We start from the raw sequence: 23,871 nt of genomic DNA, 5'->3' as shown, positions 1-23,871 counted from the left end.
AATTAGAGGTACAGCCAAAGTTGGATGTTTTGGAGACAAGGTTCGAGAGAGCAGATTTCGATGGTTTGGACATGTCCAGAGGCGAGAGAGTGAGTATATTGGTAGAAGGGTGCTGAGGATGGAGCTGCCATCCAAAAGAGCAAGAGGAAGACCAAAGAAAACGTTGATGGATGTTGTGAGGGAAGACATGAGGACAGAGGTGTTAAGAGAGGAATATGGACGAGATAGGCTTAGATGGAAAAAGAATGCATGCTGTGGTGACCCCTAATTACACAAGCCGAAAGGAAAAAGAAGAAGATTTTTTGCCTCACTGTTTGAAGTCAAATCAGACTAAACCGCTGTTTCAGGTCGGTTGGGGTCACCAAAATTATTGAATTTTGTTAAATGCCATAATGAGGGAGAGAATTTGTAAGAGAATTTTATATTATATTCTTTGAGGTTACATACATTACCTGAGAAATAACTTTTCCTTTGAACTGCCTGACTTGGGTCAAACATTTTGGGTAACCCTCAACAAGCTACTGACAGTACTCTGCTGGAATCTTGCCACATTCCTCCTAACACTGGTGTAATATTCAGGTTTGTTGGTTGCTTTGCTAGCACAAACTTTTTGAGATCTGCCACAAATATTCGATGGGATTCAGATCAGGGCTTCGTGATGGCATTTCCAAGACTTTAACTCTTGTTATCCTCAAGCCAGTCACTCACATTTGAAAAATGTATGGGTGTGGCCCGCAGATATAAAGTGACGGGTGTAATTAAGGATGGAATCTCAAGACCTTAAAATGACTTACTGAGTTGTTATACCCAAGTATGTAGTTGGTAGCTAATACCAAAATCATAATTTATTGCTGCGACTGCCATAAATAGGAGGCCGGCTTGTGTGAATGCGCCTTGATGTGCGTACGGTCGACGTATTGGGCAGTCATGAATCAAGCGAAATTTTTTTTTTTATTGGGCACGCTGTCACACGATAAACAAAAACTGCCTCGCGATCGACATATTGAGCACCCCTGGTGTAACTGAATTCCCTTTGATATGGCTTATTATGTTGATGACTCGACATAAATCCGCTCACAGTCTGTGAAGCAGCTCGGAACATGCGCTTTTGGCATCGCTCCGTACAGTTAACTTGCATTTCCTGTTTCCGGGTGAATACTGATTGTTTAGGATCAGGCTTGTTTTGTTACTAACGTTTATGAAATAAACACGTAAATTAATGTGAAGACTACACAAAATAGGAGACATCCTTCAATATCTATTTTTTTTTTTTTTACTCGTAACAAATTTTATGCGCGATTTTTCGTGTTCGACTGTGCAGATATGCGAGTGCAATGGCGCGCGGGCGTGATTGTGCTTGTCAAATGTGAGTGTCTGTCAAGCTACTTTTTAACCATATCGGCAGTATGCTAAGGGTCATTGTCCATTTGGAAAACTCGTTAGCGGGCAGGTTTTAGCTTATGATGATATGTCTTGAGATGATGCCTGAACATATACAGGTAATGTTCTTTAACCACGATGCTGTCTGTTTTATGAAGATTTCAATTTCCTGCTGCAGCAAAACAGCCCCACAACATCAGAATCAGCTTTATCGGCCAAATGTGTAAAAACACGCAAGGAATTTTTCTCTGGCAGTCGAACATTCAGTGTATTATGTAGGAGTAGATGTTATTAATATTCCTTTATTCATGCAATTTTTGGTTCCCAGGTTCACCCCCTTGGTGCCATCAATTCTCCTGAAGCTCCAATTGGGGTCTTTCCTCTTTATCCACAGTCACTGGCTGGCTTTTTCCACCACCTTGGAGAGATCTATGATTGCCTGCCGATGGGTCTTCCCTCTGGCTCCCATCTCTCTGAGTAACCTGGATGCTGAGGAGGCTATAAACCCTCTGCAGCCAACTTCCACCAGGCGTACCTCTGCTCACCAGCCTTGCACTTCAGCTGCAAGTCCGACATACCTCAGTCGCTTCCGCTCATACGCCTCTCTTCAAGTGCCCCCTCTCCCAGGGCACCGTGAGCTTGATGATGTAGATGAGCTTTAGAGAGGGCAGGTGTAACATCCCTTTACCTAGAGCCTCATGCTGCTGAGGCACCTGGGAAGGTCCAGCCACTTCCTCACAAACAAGCTGATCAGTCCTTCCAGCTTTTCTAACTTTGAGAGTGGGATCTCATAGAGGTTAGTGGCCAAAGGAGTTGAGGAAGTAACGTGCACTGCAAGCACCAGAGCTTCAACTTCCCAGGAGGCAGGGTTCTGTCAATTCTTTCTAGGCCACTTTCTACCTCCTTTCTAAGTTGCTCTACATGCTCTTTGTCCTGAAGAGAGGCATCGTACCACCGGCCTAAGCTCTTCACAGGCTTCTCTGAGACAGTTGGAATTGGTTCCTCACCAATGTGAAAGCGGTGGTTTGACAGTTTTCCCTTGACGATGGAGATGCTTCTAGATTTACTTGGCTTGATCTTCATGTGAGCCAGCTCGATGTTTTCCTGGAGCTTTTTTAACAATCGTGCAATGCAAGCCTTGGATGTGTAAGTGTGGCGAGGTCATCCATGCAGGCTCTGACTGAGGCAGCACATCCCAGGTCTTATTTGCTGCCCACCAACCACACAGCGAGAGGCTTGGATGATGACCTCCATGGCCAGGGTGAATATCAGCGGGGAGATGGTACAACCAGCCATGATTCCCAATGCCAGATGTTGCCATGCAGTGGTGTACCTTCTTGTTGTAATACAGAGCTGGATATCCTTGAAGTAGGCCCTAACCAAGGATGTAAGCGCCGCCGGGACCTTGAAATAGTCAAGCGCTGTCCACAGAAGACTATGACTGAGCCAAAGTCCAGGAACACCACGTAAAGATCTCTCCCCTCTTTTTTGGGCGACTTGGATCTGATGCCAGATCACGGTAGTGTGTTCTATTCATCCGGAGAAGCCAGATATTCCTGTTTTCTGGATTGACGTGTCAATCAGGTTGTTACCTCGCAGGTATTCTGCTTGCCTATCAGCGAACACGCTGAAAAAAAATTTCTCTTCGACATTTAGGAGGCTGATCTGTCGGAACTGTCCAAACTCCGATGAGTCCTCCTGTGGGATAAAAATTCCTCCAGCTCTACGTCAGGCAGTTGGTATCTCCCTTTTCTGCCACACAACCCTCATCAGCTTCCAGAGGAATCACAGGGCATCTGGTGTTTTTGTAGAGGCTTTATTGATTGGGACCAGGATCTGAAGCAGCCCTTGCTCTACGCAGATTATGGATTACCTCACCCCACCTGGGTGGACTGATGTCCAGTTTGTGCTCTGGTGGATTGATTGGTGGCATATCCGGTGGGAACAGGTAGTTTAATCTGATTTGACTCTGTAGAGTGTTTGTAAACTTCTGGTTTCAACTGTACTTGGCCAATCCCTAAATATAAGCAGCACGTAAAAAGACCAACGAGGGAAAATAACACTGTACTACTCCTATACCACAGACACGCATATCGCGCAATTCCCCCCACTCCCCTAGGCTCCTCTGATCACTAAATCTACTTAATACCGACAACACAGGCAAGCACTTAAACGGGTGAAGCCTTTGGTAAAATCAGTTAAAAGCGGACCAAGGGGGAAAAATTAGAACTTCAAACCTGGTTTGACTGCAGCGACTGGAGTTTTTGAAAATTCAGCAAGCAGCTAAGATGAATTCACGCATATAGTTTCTGTGAGGAGGTATGTGTACCACAAAAACTTTTTAAATGTTCAATAACAACAACCCATGGTTTACAGCCAGACTTAGGCAACTCCCCCAGGCTAAAGAGTTGTGGGCATAGGGCCCTCAACAATCAGACTAGAAACAACCTGACTAAAGAAATTCACATTTGCAAAGAGGGATTGACCAAGTCACACCACCGTCCACTTCAACAACTTCAACATCTCCAACTTCACCATTTAAAACCACGAAAAGGGAGGTGAGGCAGATCAACAAAGCACCAGGCCCAGACCTTGTGTCCCCATCCTGTATCAAATTTTGCACAGACCAACTTGCTCCTGTCTTCACAAAGATCTTCAACAGGTCTCTAGAACTGTGTGAAGTATCAACCTGCTTCAAACTACAGGCCTGTTGCCTTGACAACTGTGGTCATGAAGTCCTTGTGCTTGACCACCTCAAGATCATCATAGGCCCCCAGCTGGACCCACTGTAGTTTGCCTATCAACCCAACAGATCTACGGATGATGCCATCTTGAACATCTTGACAGTGAGGGAGGCCTATGTGAGGGTCCCGTTTGTGGACTTCAGCTTTCTGTTGAATACCTTCATCCCTGAACTCCTCTCCTCCAAGCTTCTCCAGCTCAGCATCTCGCCTGCCATCTGCCAGTAACGGGTAGGACACAGCAGGTGACGCTGGGGGACACGACCTCATCCACGTGCACTATCAGCACTATCAAGGTTGTGTCCTCTGTGGTTTTCTCGCTCTACACAAGTGACTGTACCTTAAGGCACCAGACTGTTCACAGATGACACCAAAGTCATCGGCCTCATCAAAGACGGCAATGAGTCTGCGTAACGGCAGGATGTGGTGACAGTAACACAACCTGTCATAGACATAGAAATGAGGAGGCATCCTTCACCCCTGATGTTGTCCAACTGTCTTGTGTTAATCGTTGAGACCTTCAAATTCTTGGGAATTACAGTTTCATAGGCCCTGAAGTGGGAGACAAACAACAAAAAAGCCCAGCAAAGTATATACTTCTTGTGGCTTCCGAGGAAGCAGGCCCAGTCACGAGACCCGCTGAGACTGTTCTGCACGGTGGTCATCCAATGAGTACTGTGTATCTCCATTCTAGTCTGGTTTGGGGCTGCCACGAAAAAAGGACAAACACTGACAGCATTGAACAATCAAAACTGCTGAGCGGTTGTCGGCACCACGCTACCCACCCTCGAAGACTTGCACACCACTCGAATTAGGACCAGAGCGGGCAGGATCCTTTCGGTCCCTCCACATCCCGGCCACGCGCTCTTCCAGCTCCTCCCGTTGGGTAGGCGCTACCGATCAATGCAAATCAAAACTAGGAGTCATTCAAATTGTTTTTTTCCTCTTGCAATTAAGTAATTTAATTCTTGATCAGTGAACCTACTATGTTCTGGCTTGCACAGTTGTTGGGACATACCCTCACATCCTGCCGGTCAATTCAGGATTGATATTTGTACTGCAGACTATTGCACAATTAATCACTTTAAACTGCTCCCTTTGCACAATTGTCGTTGCACTGGTCAATAACTGAACTGCGAATGGGTAAGGGCACTGTATAAGATTAACATAATGTAGGCCTGTTGACGCACTCTAACTGCTCTAAATGCAAGACTGCATCTCTCTACAACTGTAATTTTTATCAGAATCAGCTTTAATGACCAAGTGTGTATCAACGCACAAGGAATTTGGTTCCGGCAGTCGGTGTTGCCCTGGTACGACATTCAGAACAAAGAAGACACAAACAAACAAGAGACATTCAGTTAATAGGAACTATTCCTTGTAAGAGTCACAGATGTGCAAGATGCAGTCTTCTTCATTTAGATCTGTTAAGACTGCATCAAAGCCCCACATTATGTTAAGCTTATGCAGAGTGCCCTTACCCGTTCGCAGTTTCTGTTATGGAGCAGTTTAAAGTGATGAATTGAGTGATAGGCTACTGAGGTGGTCCCCAACCCATGGACCGATCACGGGCTGTGAGGTATTTGTTCCCAGGCTGCAGAGAAAGAATGACCAATTTATATATTTTGTGATATATTGTCAATGTCTTTTATTCTGAAAATTGACTGGATCTTTGCTGCCGCAACAGCTGCGTGTCGCAATTGACACGTCAAGACTGCATAGAATGCTTTCATTCCCAGTCGGTTGACTAATGGCGGCAGATTTATAAAAATGAATCATATGATAAATTAATTCAGTTCATTTCATTTATTGAAAAGATGTGTTGTTGTGAACAAAATGTTCGCAAATGAAACAATATTAGGAGTCCCTCTTAAATTTAGGTTTACAGTAGTCCCTCTCGACTTCCCAGATCACCTAATCCAGATTCAGTGCATCGCGTTTTTGTTTTTCACACGGCATATATCAATTTAAAAAGCAAAGAGAAAAGCCACATCTGCCTTTTGGAGCTGATTGGCTGCATCATTGAAGCTCCACCTAGCAACTCCCTCTCCATCGCACAGAGCTAAAAAAAAAAAAAGACTGGATAACGCATATATATTCAGCAGTGTGTCGATTGGTCGAAGCCAGTTGGCCGCCATCTTTGGTACTCCCAAAACGTGTGGAGGACAAAGTTTACAGGTTGGATTATGGCGGGGCTTTTCCTCAAAATTTGGCATGTACAATTAAAACTGGTTGTGTGAGATTGACATGTTTTCAGTTCTGGTAACATGAAGGATTTTATTTGACTTGGAAATCCAAAAAAGGGGAAGAGCAAAGGAAAGACATATAACACCGTGACTACCAAGAAACCTAACATATTACCTAGGGCCCGATTTCCATCACTTTTCCCAAAATACGCAGTGAAGCACGATGACATAAAAGCTTTCCATCTAAGAGTGTAGACCAAATGTCTGACAGATATATATTAATTAGGCCAGGGAGGCCCCAGGAACTGAATCTTCTTTTTCTTTTAGCTTGTCCTCCTTTCTAACACCCACTGTCCTCATGTCCTCCCTCACAACATCCATCAACCTTTTCTTTGATCTTCCTCTCGCTCTTTTGCCTGGCAGCTCCATACTCAGCACACTTCTCCCAACATAGTCACTCTCTTGCCTTTGAACATGTCCAAACCATCAAAGTCTGCTCTCTCTCACCTTGTCTCCAAATCATCCAACTTTGGCTGTTCCTCTAATGAGCTAATTTCTAATCCGATCCAACCTGTTCACACCAAGCGAGAACCTGAGCATCTTCATGTCTGCTACCTCAAAGTTCTGCTTCCTGTTGATTTTTCAGGGCCACCGTCTCTAATCTGTACATCATGGCTGGCCTCACCATTGTTTTATAAACTTTGCCCTTCATCCTGGCGGATACTCTTCTGTCACATAGGACAGTGCTTTCCAACCTTTATAGAGCCAAGGCACATATTTTACAATTGAAAAATCCCACGGCACACCAACAAAAGTAAATGTCACCCAAAATGGATCGATTAATTACTGTATGTACTTCCTGCCACCTAATAGAAGAGGAATTTTTTTGTTCAGTCTGTCATTGTGCCTCACTGGCATAAATAGATGAATAAAGATATATTATTTCTTGGAATAAATTACATAAAATTGGATAACTTCGCACAGCACAACTGAAGAGCGCTCACGGCACAGTAATGTACCCAGAAACACTGTTTGGGAATCACTGACATAGAACACCAAAACATCTTCCGCCAACTGTTCCAACCTGCTTGGACCCATTTCTTCACTTCTTTACCACACTCTCCATTGCTCTGTATTGTTGACCTGAAGTATTTGAAGTCGTCCACCTTTGCTATCTCTTCTCCCTGGAGCTTCACTCTTCCTCCTCCGCTCCTCTAATTCACGCACATTCCGTTTTACTTCAGATAATCTTCATTCCTCTCCTTTCCAGCGCGTGCCTCCAGCTTTCTAATTGTTCCTCCGGCTGCTCCCTGCTTTCACTGCATATCACAATATCATCTGCGAACATCATGGTCCAAGGGGATTCCAGTCTAACCTCATCTGTCAGCCTATCCATTACCACTCCAAACAGGAAGGGGCTCAGAGCTGATCCCTAATGCAGTCCCACCTCCACCTTAAATTCCTCTGTCACACCTAAGGCACACCTCACCATTGTTCTGCTGCCATCATACATGTCCTGTACTATTTTAACATACTTCTCTGCCACACCAGACTTACGCATGCAGTACCACAGTTCCTCTCTTGGTACTCTGTCATAGGCTTTCTCTAGATCCACAAAGACACAATGTAGCTCCTTCTGACCTTCTCTGTACTTTTCCACGAGCATCCTCAAGGCAAATAATGCATCTGTGGTACTCTTTCTAGGCATGAAACCATACTGTTCCTCGCAGATACTTACTTCTGTCCTGAGTCTAGCCTCCACTACTCTTTCCCATAACTTCATTGTGTGTTGTGTGTAACATTGAATATGTAAATACATATTCACAGCCACAAAACTGGCGATGAACGGTATGGTTGTTTTGGGAGTATCAAGATGGTGGATATCTGCTTTCGGCGACTTCAGCTACGATGGCCAATGCACTATCCAGTCTTTTTTTTTTTTTTTTTTAGATCAGTGCTCCCTCCCTTCTTCTTCCAATGCGCCATTTTCCGATTCTTTTGGAGTACTAGGAATAGTGCTGGAAAATGCTCCCCCTGGTGGCTCCATCGTTCTGCTGAGGGAGTTCAATGCTCACGTGGGGAATGACTCTGAGACGTGGAAGGGTACAATGGGAAGTAACGTACCCGATCAGAACCCAAGTGGTGTTTTGACATTGGAACATTTGTCCATACCACGGATTGTCCATCACAAACACCATGTTCAAGCACGTAAAACTTGCAATTCTCTATTTCATACTGAATTTGACCATAATCTTGAACTGGGAGTGCAATCAAACCGCTTGACACCACTCTTTTTAGATGATTGTTCCCATTTGTGAAAGGGCTGATTTTATGAAATGACTTAAATTGATCTTATTGCCAGCAAATGCTCATATCTCAAGTTTGCATTCACACGTCAAAGCAAAAATTCAGCTGAATGCTGGGTCGTTTATCAAAAAAAACTGTCAGTTGTGTCACTCGTATCTCCAGGTGCTACTGTGTGTCTGTGTGTATGTATCTATATCTGTTTAGTTCTGTATCACCTACATATTTTCATTTGGCATCTGAAATTAAGCAAGAAGGAAGGTGATTATCCGTTGAAAATATTTTTAAATAAAAAAAATTAAAAAGGGGGAGGACTACCAGGAGAAGAACCAATGAGGCGCCCGGACAAGTCAGCTCCAGGCAGCTTCTTTTTCAGAATTGGAACTATCTTCTCATCAAAATACTCCATAGCCATGGAGGAGATGTCCCTCAACTCTTGCAGGACCTCATGAGCTCGCTGCGGAGCACGAGTCGAATTCACATATCGGAGCACACGGTAGATCTCATCAATCACCTGAGAACAGATAAAAGCAAAACTGCATGAGGTCCCAAAGTCTGGAACCTGGTAGTAACATTAAACAGTTTAAAAATTTTTTTCATTATTTCTATTAAAAGATGCCAAAGACTGAACTTGTTTTACATTTCCATTCCCAAAATAAAAATAATTGTGACCACGACGCACTCATTTACTTATACCAGGGGTTGGGAACCTTTTCGACTGAGAGAGCCATAATTGCCAAATATTTTAAAATATAATTTCAAAAGAGCCGTATAATATTTTAAAAATTAAATACAAGTCTATTTGTGCATTTATGTAAGACCAACACTTTTAGAGTACAATAAGTCTCTGAATTCTTTTAAATAATACTGTCACGGTGTTGCTAACCAATGACAAAAGTACTTCTTTCCATTAATGCGACTTCTGAGGCTGCATGGTTTTGCTAATGGCTTTATAGTCTGATTCATACGTCCTTAGATTAAGCTTCATACAAGCGTTGAGACTTCAATCGGTTCATTGTGAAGGTAATTCAATTTGTCATATGTTTATTGGCAACATCAAGTACAAATGCTTTGGCATACTCCCTCATCTGCGAATGGCTTTTCATTTTTCATAATTGTTCAAGCACCAGCAAGGCTATCTGAATTCCATTTACCTTGTTGGGTCCAAAACGGATTTGCTGCTAACTAACTTGGACTCTGGAATGTAGCTCTTGACATGCTTTCTTCCTGCTGCCACTGAAGGATATTTTGATGCAAATGTAGGATGGTGAGTGTCAAAGTTGCACTTTACATTTGAGTCGCAATTTTGTCATTATAATGTAGACACACTCCACCAAGGTGAATTCCTCTATCCATTCTTGCCGAAAACTAGAGTACTCATATTTTTTTCTTGAGCGATCTTTGTCAAGTGTTTCCACAATTAGTTGTTCCGACACGATCTGCATTTCCCCCTTCTGCACCTGCGCACATTGACTGCCATATTGGACAGAAAACTACGCCTAACCTACTCAGACATACTATCACTGCTGCATCTGCGTTGCCTACGCAATAGAAATTACATGTACAGTCTGTTGTTATGAGGGCTCTGCGAGCCATATGCAACCATTAAAAGAGCAAGATATGGCTCGTGAGCCATAAGTTCCCGACCCCTGCTTATACTATCATATGTGACTTACCAGTTGTCATCTCAAGAATTGTTGGTCCCCTACAATTTTTAACACCAGTAACAAAGCAAAGAAACAGCAAATGTATTTGTATAGCGCATTTCATACATAACTCAATGTGCTTTACATAACTAAAAGGTTTTGAATACAAAGAGATAAACATTTAAAACAGGATAAAAACAAAAATGACTACATGTTTTTTAAAAAGTACAATTAAAACCACATGCAGTGCAAGAAATGGGATTAAAAAGTAGAAATACTCCAAAAAGCATGAGGGAAAAAAAGGTTTTCAGCATGGATTTAAAAACATTCTCATTTGGGGTTGACCTCACCGCTGTTAGCAACTTATGCCATTTGTGTGCAGCATAAATGCTAAATGCTGCTTCACCTTGTTAGCGTTGGACTCTGTGCTCAACTAATTGACCTGAGTCAGTTGATCTCAAAGCTCTACTGGGTTTGTATTCTGTAAGCATTTATTTCATGTATTCAGGACATAACTCATTTAGTGATTTATACACCAGTAGCAGAACTTTATAATCTATTCTAAAGCTGACTGGAAGCCAGTACAAGCACTTTAGGATTGGAGTTATATGCTCTGAAAACTTTGTTCTGTCCAGAACCCGAGCTGCAGCATTCTGAATGAGCTGCAGCTGTTTAATGCACTATCTGGGGAGTCCAGTCAGAAGATCATTGCAGAAGTCAAGTCTACTTGAGAAAAAAACAGGGATGAGCTTTTCGTGGTCTGCTTGACATATACAAGCCTTCACTCTAAATGTGTTCTTCAGACAGCAAATGCATTTTTTGGGATTGATTTGATATAACTGTTGAAAGTCAGGTCACAATCAATTTGAACAACAAGGTTTCGGACTTGGTCTTTGTTTTTTAAAGCTGAAGAGTCTAGGTGTTTATGAACAGCAAGTCTTTTTTTTATTGCCAAAAACAATTGTCTCAATTTTGTTGTGGTTTAGTTGAAGAAAATGTTGCCTCATGCAGTGATTGATCTGCTTTAGACAGTCACACAACACTTCAATTGAACTGTAGTCATCTGGAGACACTGCTAAATATAACTGTGTCATCTGCATAGCTATGAGCAGTATCCCAAGACACCTGTGGGTGTGTTATATATCAGAAAGACTGTGGCCACAGCAGAGTAATTCTGAGTATGAAAACCCTTTCCAGGACCGGTGTGCAGCCCGCCGGCTGGGATCCGAAGGTTGACGGGATCCAGAGACGGATGGTAGACAACATGATATGTACACCAGGTTGGACACGAAAGAAGGAGAAAAGGATCTCTACAGTTTGGCCAGACAGAGGGATAGAGATGGGAAGCATGTGCAGCAGGTAAGGGTGATCTTGGATAAATATGAAAATGTGTTGACTAGTGCCAGTAGTGTGCAATAAATGAATGAGAATTTGATGAATGAAGAAAATGAGAGAGAAGGAAGAATAGAAGAGGCAAGTGTGAAAGACCAGGAAGTGGCAATTATTAGTAAGGGGGAACTTAGAAAGGCACTACAAAGGATGAAAAATGGAAAGGCAGTTGGTCCTGATGACATACCGGTGGAGCTATGGAAGCAATTTGGAGAGATTGCTGTGGAGTTTTTCACCAGCTTATTCAACAGCATACTAGTGGGCGGAAAGATGCCTGAAGAATGGAGGAAGTGTACTTGCTCCCATTTTTAAGAACAATGGCGTGTTCAGAGCTGTGGGAATTATAGAGGAATAGAGAAAAGTTGATGAGCCACACAATGAAGTTATGGGAAAGAGTAGTGGAGGCTAGACTCAGGACAGAAGTCAGTATCTGCGAGCAACAGTATGGTTTCATGCCTAGAAATAGTAACAGATGCATTATTTGCCTTGAGGATGCTCGTCGAAAAGTACAGAGAATGTCAGAAGGAGCTATATTGTGACTTTGTGGCTCCAGAGAAAGCCCATGACACAGATGCATTATTTGCCTTGAGAATGCAAGTGGACAGAGAAGGTCAGAAGGAGCTACATTGTGTCTTTGTGCATCTATACGCTACATTGCGTCTTTGTGCGTCTACACAAAGCCTATGACAGAGTACCAAGAGAGGAACTGTGGTACTGCATGCGTTAGTCTGGTGTGGCGGCGAAATATGTTAGAATAGTACAGGACATGTATGATGGCAGCAGAACAATGGTGAGGTGTGCCGGAGTTGTGACAGAAGAATTTAAGGTGGAGGTGGGACTGCATCAGGGATCAGCTCTGAGCCCCTTCCTGTTCACTGTGGTAATGGATAGGCTGACAGATGAGGTTAGAATCGAATCCCCTTGGACCATGATGTTCGCAGATGATACTGTGATCTGCAGTGAAAGCAGGGAGCAGGTGGAGGAACAATTAGAAAGATGGAGGCATGCACTAGAAGGGAGAGGAATTAAGATTGGCCAAAGTAAAACAGAATATATGTGCGGGAATAAGAGGGGTGGAGGGGGGAAAGAGTGAGGCTACAGGGAGAAGAGATAGCGAGGGTGGAGGACTTCAAATATTTAGGGTCAACAATCCAGAGCAATGGTGAGTGTGGTAAAGAAGTGAAGAAACGGGTCTAAGCAGGTTGGAACAGCTGGCGGAAGGTGTCTGCTGTGTTATGTGACGGAAGAGTCTCTGCGAGGATGAAGGACAAAGTTTATTAAACAGTGATGTACAGATGAGAGATGATGGCACTGAAGAAACAAAAGGAAGCAGAACTGGAGGTGGCAGAAATGAAGATGTTGAGGTTCTCGGTCGGGGTGAGCAGGTTGAATAGGATTAGATATGAGTTCATTAGTGGGAGAGGCAAAGTTGGATGTTTTGGAAAAAAATGACACGCTGTGGCGACCCCTAACAGGACAAGCCGAAAGGAAAAGAGGAAGAAGATGGTTTATTTAGAAGACATACCGATAGCTTCCCCTGATAAGGAAACGTGAAAGACAGTGGCTTTTTTAAAGCAACTGGGTGAGGATGGGCACAAAGCAAAAAAAAACTCCAAATTTGCCATGAATAGGTGAAACATTCTACAAGCTCTAAAGCCACAAAGAAACAAATGATGCCATTTTTGGGACTGACAAATAAATACCGAATTTGGGTAACAAATTAGCTTAAATAACAGCTCCATTACACAAAATGATGCAATGAGGAAGATTTAACAATAGAAATGGAGGGCAGAAGTGGAAAAAGTGTTTTGTAACATAAAGCAAGCATTCGTGACAAGCACGGTCTTGGTTTTGCCAAATTGTGATGAGATTTTTTTTAAATGACCAATTTCAAAGGTCACTTTGTGACCGCATAGAAATAAGTGCATGCACCGTTTTGTTCCACCCTCTGCTAAACATAACCATATCACAGTAGAAAGATGTACAACTTTGAATCGAGCAAACGTTGCCATTTCTGGAAGATAGAACAAAACATGATGATGACCATTCTCCTCCCGTACGCGGCCAAACCACCTCAGGCGGCGAGCCCAACGCGGAAGACCTCCCCGGGAACCCCGACGCAGAAACCTTCGCCGGTGAGCCTGACGCGGAAGCCGTCTGATGCGCACATCGACAGAGTTAGCACCCCTTTTATTTTATTACGTTATGAGAGACGGATTACGCGGTCCCAGCCAACTATTATTTTTTTTAATAGCTCTATGGCACCTACTTGTCATTTTGAACCCTCGAAGCTCTTCTCCTTTGCACCTGTGCAATGCATTTTTCACGACGAACTGGGCCTTTTGTAAAAGTATGAAGAGTGGATCAATCCTCCCGGGTGTTCGAACAATATTCAGCAATACAACGAGCTGGCATTTTGGCGAACACGAAGGAAGAAAGAGCTACCTTCCCACAGGTAAAACTGGTATAAACACATGAAGCCACCTGAGTGGGCGCCTGCTACTAACGTCACTTCCTGCTTCTTCTCCAAAACAAATTCATCGAGAGGATTTTCATGGCGGGAGTGACAAAAAGCCATACACGTCAAAATCATGTTGTGTGGTGAAAAAACCGATGGGTCCATTCAGGCTGCCTTTTTTCCCCATTAATAAAATACTGTCAGATAGGTTGCCATACCACAAATAGCAATGGAGTGAATTGATAACATTTGGGGTGTATGGCTTAAGGTGCATGTTTTGAGCTGAGCCACCAACTCTCAAATTGAACATCAGATGTCGCCAAACAAAATTATACTTGATTGGGTCACCAGTACAGCAAAGATCTCTCTGATAAATGTAGCCTACCCACTTAGCTTCTCATTGCATTCCATACGTATACCAAAATCAGTATATAATGTAATATAAACCTGATTATTTTTTATATCTTTGTATTACATACATATATCGGGGTTACCAACCTTAAGAACCCAATTATTGTTATATCTTTGTATTCACATCTTATTTCTGATATAAAGACAGTGACAGGATGCAGCTGTCAGGTCACACCTAACGTTTTTCAAGACGGTTCCAGCATCAAGTTACTGAACAGGAAGCCCGTCACACTCGAATGACCATGCAGGATGTCAGCAAGCAGAAATAGATTTCAACTATTTTTCCACTAGACTTAGCAGAAAATAAGATGCTTTGAAACAGCTTTGTGGAAAGAATATAACCTGTGTATGGCTGTCTCTCTCAGACAAGGCAACACATGATGAGCAACCAACTAAAACAAGCCTGAGAATGCATGAGAGGATTGTATTCACAAGAATGTTGATACATTTATGCTATTGTTCAAAACTAGGGTGAAACCGAACGCGAGTTGTGGTTACATTTTTTAAAGATGGATTTATTAATTAAAGGGAGAATCACAAAATTGAGTGAAGCTAAAGAGGGGCGTGACAAGTCAAGCCAGGAATGGCAAATGAACCGGGAGTGGCCCTTCCCACTAGGTAGATTCAGCTAACATTTTCCACAATGTTCCACCAAAAAGCTATAAAAACCTTGGTTACGGAAGTCCGGGGCTTTTTGTTCAGGTTTCGCTGACAAAGAGACAAAGTCTTTCTATAGGTGTAATAGTCGTGTGGCAAGCTGGCGGGGAGAAGGAATTGGCAACTTGGGAGTGCTTAAATTGAGGACTCTTTTTGAGATTTGGCGCAAGTAAAACTACTATAATAAGGTAATGGCAGGATAATACCAGCGATATTACGTGGTTACCTATGAAGGGCAAGTTGGTGTGACAATTTATCCGTAATCCCGAAAACCCTTATTATTAAATTAGGCTTCGAGCTACACAGGACTTGATCAACCCGAACAGGCTCTCTCAAAAATGTCTACTATCCCTAATTTCTGATGCTTTTAGACGCTTTGAATCTCACTTCACTTATATTTTTGATATTTTTATCATTTATCTTATCCTTCTTACCATCAGTTTTTTAATTTTAACCATTTTTACTTTTATTGATCTATGTTCAATTAACATTGACTTTTACCTTAACATCGCAACCTTATCTCGCGTCTGGCGGGGATAACTGTATGGATGGATGGTTTCTTTCGGCTTGTCCCTTTTGGGGTCGCCACAGCGTGTCATCTCAGATGAACGCACATATATGTTTGGCAGAATTTTTATGCCGGATGCCCTTCCTGACGCAACCCTTCTCAGGGAGTGGAGGCCCCAGTGGGATACGAACCCACAACCCCTGTTTTACCAAACCAGTGCTCTAACCACTGAGCTACGGGGATAATCTGGTGGGGATAACTGTATAATGAATGTTATCTGAACAATTTTTATCATTTTAATCATTTTTACTTTTATTGATTTATGTTCAATTAACATTGAATTTTACCTTAACATCGCAACCTTACCTCGCATCTGGCGGGGATAACTGTTGAATAAATGATATCTGAACAATTTATCATTTTAACCATTTGTACTTTTACTGATTTATGTTCAATTAACATTGAATTTTGCCTTAACATTGCAACCATACCCCGCGTCTGGCGGGGATAACTGTATAATGAATGTTATCTGAACAATTTTTATCATTTTATTAAATTCTTAGAATTTCCATCTTCATCTATCTTTGTCATTCTTACATTGAGTTATCTCATTATTACCATTCTACCTCATTAAAGATCGAACGTCATCGACATTAACATCATTTAGTCGTAAAAATTCTATTTTAATCAGTCACTCATTGATAATCTCCGACTTAAGATAAAACAAATCCGTACGATCCTAATAAGGATTGTTAAATTTACTAGGTCAATGACAAGTGCAATCGATTCATAAGAGATGGAGCTGCTTTAAAAGCAGAGCGAACACTTTGTCACATTGTTACTCGGAAAGGTTACTCGACGAGGCGGACAAGTGGGTGCAGACCAGATTGGCTCTGCAAAACTAAAGGCAGTTATTACACCTAGGCGAATTCATCTCGACACCGACTTAAGAAGCTCCAGTCCTCTTGCACGCACGGCGTTAGAGTCGGCTGGGGTAAAGGGGTAGCTTAACCCTTTAACTGAAGAGTCGGTCAAGACATTTCTCCCGTTAGTCCTGCGGATAAGCGGAATCTGACATGGGACAAGCCAGTTTTGTCTCCTTCTCTGCTAGAGAGGTGACACTATGTCCATAGAGCCAGCTTTGTAGTTAGGGATCGGACTGCAAAGGTTTCTGCCATTAGTCGCCACCCAGCTCACTACACACCTGACCCTCTTGGGCCCTCGCACGGGTGGTGAGTCCATGTTGCCACCATGAGCTGAAATCAGTAGGGCCCATGGGTGCAGGCCTGGTGTAGGAATAATTGTGATCATAATTATCATACATTTGCTTCCAATAATGAAATGCTTTGCTCTGCTCTAGATAATGTGGCAGCCTCCTAGCAGGAGATAGCAAGAACAAAAACATCTAATCATCAGAACTGTTAGAAGTGCTGCCTGTTAAAGAAATGATGACCACACATGTATTCCGCAATCTTCCAAACATGCACACGCTTACTTGCGCTTACTTTTGGGCACCACTTCCTGGCCTGGCTTCAGAGGGGAACCTGCATCCAGACAAAGGAAACCTAGGGTCTGGACGCTATCTGCCTCTAACTTTATATACAGTTGTACCTCTACTTATGAAAGTCTCTACTAACGAAAGATTCAGTTTACCTAAGGCCTTCCCCGGACATTTTTGTCTCTAGTTACCAAAGACATTCAGGATACGAAAAGAAAAAGACGGTCCTGGATAATGCCGAACGTAAATATCCTGTACTGTATCTTGGTTTGAAAATGGCACAATAGCCCGGCTCTACAATTGGCCACCGCCAGAGCATCTTAGTGGCATCACATTGTCTCGGAGAGATGTCAATATTGAGCTATGAGCACATCCTGTCTCTTGGTATGTGTGGCGCAATATAGGAGCTCCTCCTATTGGCTAACATGTAGCAATCTCCTGGCATCACAGCCCTCCATTGGCTCAGAGCAACATCAATTTCTTCTTCTTTTTTTTGAGGGGGGGGGCGCGTAACACACTTCAGGTACCTTCGTCACTGAATTCGTCATACGCTCGCACACACTTGTACTGTAAGACTTCACGGATTTATTCATCTTTTTTCACCATGGGCCCAAAAAATTAAAAAAAAGTTTTGTCTATCAAAATAAAATGAGAAATCATCTGATCACGCCAAGATGCCTTTTTGCTCGCCACACACTGAACGGCAAAGATAAATGTACATAATTTTTTCTCATTGTCATATTATGTACACTTTGAATGCTTATTTTTAAGGTAAATGAACAATATTTTATATTATTGTTGACATTATGTACACTTTGAATGCTCATTTTTGGCAGCGAGGGGAAGGAGTCAGGAGACTTGGAACGGATAAGACTATTTACATGTTAAATGCGTGTCTACTTCTTAAAGTTTCACATGATGAAACGACTTCCAGAACGGATTAAGTTTGTAAGAAGAGGTACCACTGAATATGAAGCGACCACACCCCAAAAACAACAAATCAGAAACAGAAGGTGACTTATGAGACGACAATCACAAACTCAAGAACACATTCATTGTGGACACGACTCGCAAAAAAGTGAAACAAAAACTTGAAGCCGATAACATTTAGTGTTTGTATTAACACTTGATTGAAAATAAGGTGCTTTTCTGTGTTAACCAGGTAACAGGGCAAGGCAAAGTTGTGGGTGGGCCAATGGCCAACAAATGATTGACAGCTCAAGTCATTCCTTCTGTCTCTGATATGTTGTCTTCAGGCATGGTAACCAGGTGTTCACCTTCACTCCGAAAATCCCCAGGAGCCACGATTGGTGTCCTTCAGCAAGACAACAATACCCTGAACTTCTCCCAGGGCGCTTAAATGGCCCTTTGCTCCAGTATGATCCACTAAGATTGGGTTCGTGCTGTGTTCACAGTCACATTTAGCGTAAATGTTTTAAATACAGGTTAAAGAAAAATTCTCAAACAGTGAACAGTTTAATTGTACTTTTCATTTTTCTCTTAAATGTTAAGCTGTTTTATGTTTTTTAAATGCTTTAACTCAGGTAAAGCACATTGCGTTATCTTGTGTAAGAAATCGGCAATACAAATAAATTTGCTCATGTTTTGCTTCATGGTTATGATTTGATAAATGCAGGGCAAACATTCACGCCAAAGATGATTTTTCAATTTAGAACTACAAGATTAGGTCAGGTATTGTTCAGTATTGTTACAAATATGACAATACAACATCATTTCCTTTTAAAAAATGCAAACTACCTTTTAACTCAATTTTGTTTATAGTAAGAACACAGCTAACCTTTCCAGGGATGAAGCAGCAGAGGTTGGAGTCAACATATTTCATGAATGTCATGTTCAGGAGAGAAAGGCGCGTCTCCACTGCAGCAAGTATGTCAGCATGACGAGCCAGTGAATGGTTTCTCCGTTCGGACTCTCGTCTGTGGATAGGGGGGAAAAAAAAATAGTCAAATAATTGTGAGTTAAGGCTTACCACAAGATTTGGCTGAGACTCAAGAGATGATCAGAATTTTGTCGCTGTAAGAGGAAAGATTCAAAAAGTGGTGAACCAATCAAATGAATGGAAAAAAATACTGATGGAGCAAAATCATTGACTACCCCTCTTGAGCTCATCACATTGAGGTAAATGGGTGTTTCTCTCAATTTTAGGATGACGTTGACTCAGGTTTTATGCTCCCAGTACGATCACCCAAAGCAAATACTCACAAGGCTCAACACTTACATCTCCACTGCTCCCGCCGACTTTTACCATTTCGGTTTCATCAGCATTTGTTTTGGTGTTTTTTTGGGGAGCCACAGCATAACCCCGTATGCTGATGAATAGCTGTCTTTAATTTGTCATACCATGGTTTCATGAAGTAAAGAGCCAATGACTTCAGATATGATATTTGCGAAATAATTTTCCGGGAACAAGAAGTTTGTCTGCAACAAGCAGTGGCTGTTATATATTAGAAAGAGAAATGTCTTACAACCCATAGTTATATATATAAAAAAAAAAAAAAAAAAAAAACTCCAGAGTCAGACCGACAGCACGAAATGCTTGGATCAGATGACTAGACAAATTAGATTAAAATCTTTGCCTCCCTTAATTTGTGATCATGAGGCATTATCTTGTGAACTCAAACGTGACTGGAAACATTCTCTACCATGGTGGCAGCATTATAATGCGTGTATGATCATAAAATGGGGAACAAACGTGGTGGTCACTGGTACTCAGGAGATTATGTATATTTAAAGACTGCTTGAGGTACATTCACGAACTTTTAAAACAAACAATTCCAATGAAGTTGGGACATAGTGTGGAATAAAACAGAAAATGATTTGCAAATCAATTTCAATGTGTATTTAACCCTTGCGAGCCCAAGACATCCAAATCTTTAAAAATGTCATTTACTAACTAATAAATAAGCATCAAAAGAACATAAAAACATCACATTTGGAAAAATTTACTAAATTACTTCCAGTTTAGATAACAGGTCACATGACCCAGTAAGCCTTAACTACCAAAAAAACAATGGATTTAATACAGACAAGTGAAATGTTGGGCTTTAAGGGTAAAAACTGTGGTGGGTTGTGTTTTTACAGTGGGCCCTTAATTACACTGGGTCATATGTGAACCCATGGGTTCTCTCGGGTTAATAGAATACAATACGAAGACAAAATATTTAATGTTTGATGTTTTGAACCAATAATCACTGACTAAGAATTTTATGGTTGCAACACATTCCAAAAAACTGGGACAGGGTCGTGTATGTTACTTTTTTTTTTTTTTTTTAAACAACATTCAAGAAACGTTTAAGAATTGAGGATACTAAATTGTTGAATCTTTTAAGGTGCATTTTTTCCCCCCATTCTTGCTTGATATACAGCTCGAGTTGTTCAACAGTCCATGGTCTCTTTTACACTTTCAAATGCACCACACATTTTCGAATGGGAGATGGTCTACCTGCAGGTAGGCCAGATTAAACCCTCACTCTTTAACGACAAAGCTTCGCTCTTGTACAATGCAGAATGTGGTTTGGTGTTGTCTCACTAATATAAACAGGACTGTCATTGAAAATAACGTTGCTTGGATGGCAGCATGTTTTTCCAAAACCTGTATACACTGTTCCTTTCGCGGTTCACTTTATGTGGCCTTGCTATGACACGATTTTATTTTTGTGTGTAATTTTTTTTACAATGTAGTGTTTTTTTTTTTTTTTTTTTTTTTTTTAAACAGCATATCAAAGTGGATTGTGTTCTGTATCCTGATTCACTAAGGGAAACCCTGCATCGAGTCCCAATTGGCTAAGGGACTGTAGACTATTGTCAACCGCCGGAAGTACCGTGACTGAAGCTGCTGTTTTGGTGCATCTGCGTAAGAAGCCAGGAAGAGACTGAAGCACGGGGACCTTTTGTCCGTGTGTGTATGTGCGCACAAACTTGCACACTTTTTAATTACCAGCGCACAGATGCATGAAGCTCAGGTTTCAAAGAGTGAGCCGCGGTAGGTGCACAGTCACAGAAAAGTGAGTGGCATGAAGGGAATTACTTCCAAAGACTAATCCCACAACGATAATGTAGGAACATTTTGGATTGAAGCTTGATGAACGCATCAATCCTGCTCACACCAATAACCTGATGGACCAAATTTCTATGAAGTCACCGCAAAATGCAGCCCTATGGGGGGCACAAGCCAGTGAAAGCTGTAGGGCGCTCCCAAGCCTGGACAAATGCAGACGGTTGCATCATGAAAGTCATCCTGCGTAAAACTTTGCCAAACAAATCCGTGTGTTCATCAAAAGAATCCCATACCGGATCGATCGTGGCCTGGATTAACAACACACGTCTCCCGCACCATTAACCTGCAGGGCATCGGAGGAAATTCAGCTACTGTGGGTCGAAGACAAAGAAAAGGAGGAAAGTGGATTCAGAAGCTCAGGAGTTGGCTGACATGATCATGAGGAGAAAGGCTGATATTTTGTGCATCCAAGAGAGCAGGTGGAAAGGTAGTGGTGGAAAGGCTAGAAGTTTAGGGGCATGGTTTAAATTAATTGACCATGGAGTAGCTGGGAAGAGAAATGGAGTAGGGATTATTTTAAAGGAAGAGCTGGCTAAGAATGTCTTGGAGGTGAAAAGAATATCAGATCAAGTGATGAGGCTAAAATTTGAAATTGAGGCTGTTATGAATGGTGGCATGGTGGAGCAGCTGGTAAAGCGTTGGCCTCACGAGTTCTGAGGTGCCGGAGTCAATCGAGGACCCACCTGTGTGGAGTTTGCATGTTCTCCCCATGCTTCCTCCCACATCCCAAAAACATGCAATGTTAATTGGACAATCTAAATTGCCCCTAGGTGTGATTGTAAGTGTGGCTGTTTGTCTCGATGTACCCTGCGATTGGCTGGCAACCAGTTCAGAGTGTACATCGCCTCCTGCCCATTGACAGCTGGGATAGGCTCCAGCACTCCCCGCAACCTTGTGAGGATAAGCAGCTAAGAAAATGGATGGCTGGATGGATGGATGGATGGAAGGGTCTTATGTATAATGTGATTAGTGTCTATGCATCACAGGTAGGATGTGACCTAGAGTTGAAGGAGAAATTATGGAAGGAACTAGAAGTAATTCTGATCATCCCAGACAGAGAGAGTTGTGATTGGTGCAGATTGCAATGGATATGTTGGTGAAGGAAACAGGGGTGATGAAGAAGTTATTGTTAAGTGTGGCATCAAAGAAAGGAACTTTCAGGGACAGATGGTGGTGGACTAAGCTAGAAGGATAGAAAAGGCAGGAGTGAACACCTTTTTTCCCCCCAGAATAGACAGGAAAAAGCCTATAAGAGCCGAGGTAGAAACACACAGCTGGATTGTGCAGATGATGTAATCTGAAGGTTACTGACTGTAACGTAGTGGTAGGGGAGTGTAGTTTGACAGCTGAGGATGTTGGTGTGTAGGATGAGTCTGGTGGTGGGGAGGAAGATTAATAAGACAAAAGTGGAGCAGAAAACCATGTGGTGGAAGCTGAAAAAGGACGAATGTTGCGCGGCCTTTCGGAAACAGATGAGACAAGCTCTCGACTGACATGATCAGCTCCCGGACGACTACAGCCAAGGTGATCAGAGAGACGGGCAGGAGAGCACTTGGTGTGCCTTCTGGTAGGAAATGGGAGAAGGAGACCCTGTAGTGGAATCCCAAAATACAGTAAGTCATACAAGGAAAGAAGTTAGCGAAGAAGTGGGACATAGAGGACTGAGAAGAGGTAAAAAAGAATACATTAAGATGCAAAGTGGGGCAAAGTTGCGGTGGCCAAAGCTAAACAAGAGGCATATGACAACATGTACACCAGGTTGGAGAAAATGATCAACAGGTTGGCCAGACAGATGGATAGAGATGGGAAGGATTTACAGCAGGTAAGAGGGATTAAGGATAGAGACGGAAATGTGTTGACTGGTGCCAGTAGTGTACTAAACAGATGGAAAGAATACTTTGAGAAGTTGCTGAATGAAGACAAAAATAAAGATGAAAAAGTAGAAGAGGCAAGTGTGAAGGACCAGAAAGTGGCAATGATTAGTAAGAGGGAAGTTAGAAAGGCAGAATACTAGCTCTCCCCGGCTAAATGCAGAGGGGTTGCATCAGGAAGGGGATCTAGTGTAAAACTGTGCCCAACAAATATGCGTTCATCTAAGATGACAGGCTGTGGCGAACCCATAACGGAACAAGCCGAAAGGAAAAGAAGAAGATTAAACAGAATACTAGCGGGCGAGAAGATGCCTGAAAATGGAGGAAAAGTCTGCTAGTTCCCATTTGTATGAACAGAGGCGATTTGCAGAGCTGTGGGAACTATATAGAGGAATAAAGTTGATGAGCCACACAATGAAGTTATGAGAAAGAGTAGTGGAGGCTAGACTCTGGACAGAAGTAAGTATTTGGGAGCAACAGTATGGTTTCATGTCGAGAAAGAGTACCACAGATGCATTATTTGCCTTGAGAATGCAAGTGGACAGAGAAGGTCAGAAGGAGCTACATTGTGTCTTTGTGCATCTATACGCTACATTGCGTCTTTGTGCGTCTACACAAAGCCTATGACAGAGTACCAATAGAGGAACTGTGATACTGCATGCTTAAGTCTGGTGTGGCAGAGAAATATGTCAGAATAGTTCAGGACATGTATGAGGGCAGCAGAACAGTGGTGAGGTGTGCCGT

General features: G+C 42.4%; 1 protein-coding gene across 5 annotated transcripts in view; it reads right to left on the bottom strand.

Annotated features, from left to right (window-relative positions):
• Positions 1-23,871, bottom strand: part of fbxo28 (F-box protein 28) — a 112,061-nt gene that overhangs the window by 12,493 nt on the left and 75,697 nt on the right. For 2 of the 5 annotated variants that reach the window (XM_061836841.1, XM_061836840.1), the window contains exons 3-6: positions 18,977-19,115; positions 8,930-9,125; positions 4,907-5,014; positions 4,719-4,827 (exon numbers count right to left, since the gene is read on the bottom strand). In XM_061836841.1, coding sequence (XP_061692825.1) covers positions 4,719-4,827; positions 4,907-5,014; positions 8,930-9,125; positions 18,977-19,115 — 552 coding nt within the window. The remainder of the gene's footprint in view (positions 1-4,718; positions 4,828-4,906; positions 5,015-8,929; positions 9,126-18,976; positions 19,116-23,871) is intronic. The other 3 variants (XM_061836837.1, XM_061836839.1, XM_061836838.1) reach the window with 2 other exon arrangements.

The sequence above is a fragment of the Syngnathoides biaculeatus genome, chromosome 12, assembly GCF_019802595.1.
Source record: "Syngnathoides biaculeatus isolate LvHL_M chromosome 12, ASM1980259v1, whole genome shotgun sequence".
Classification (NCBI taxonomy): domain Eukaryota; kingdom Metazoa; phylum Chordata; class Actinopteri; order Syngnathiformes; family Syngnathidae; genus Syngnathoides; species Syngnathoides biaculeatus.
This window is presented reverse-complemented; position numbering and strand designations above follow the sequence as displayed.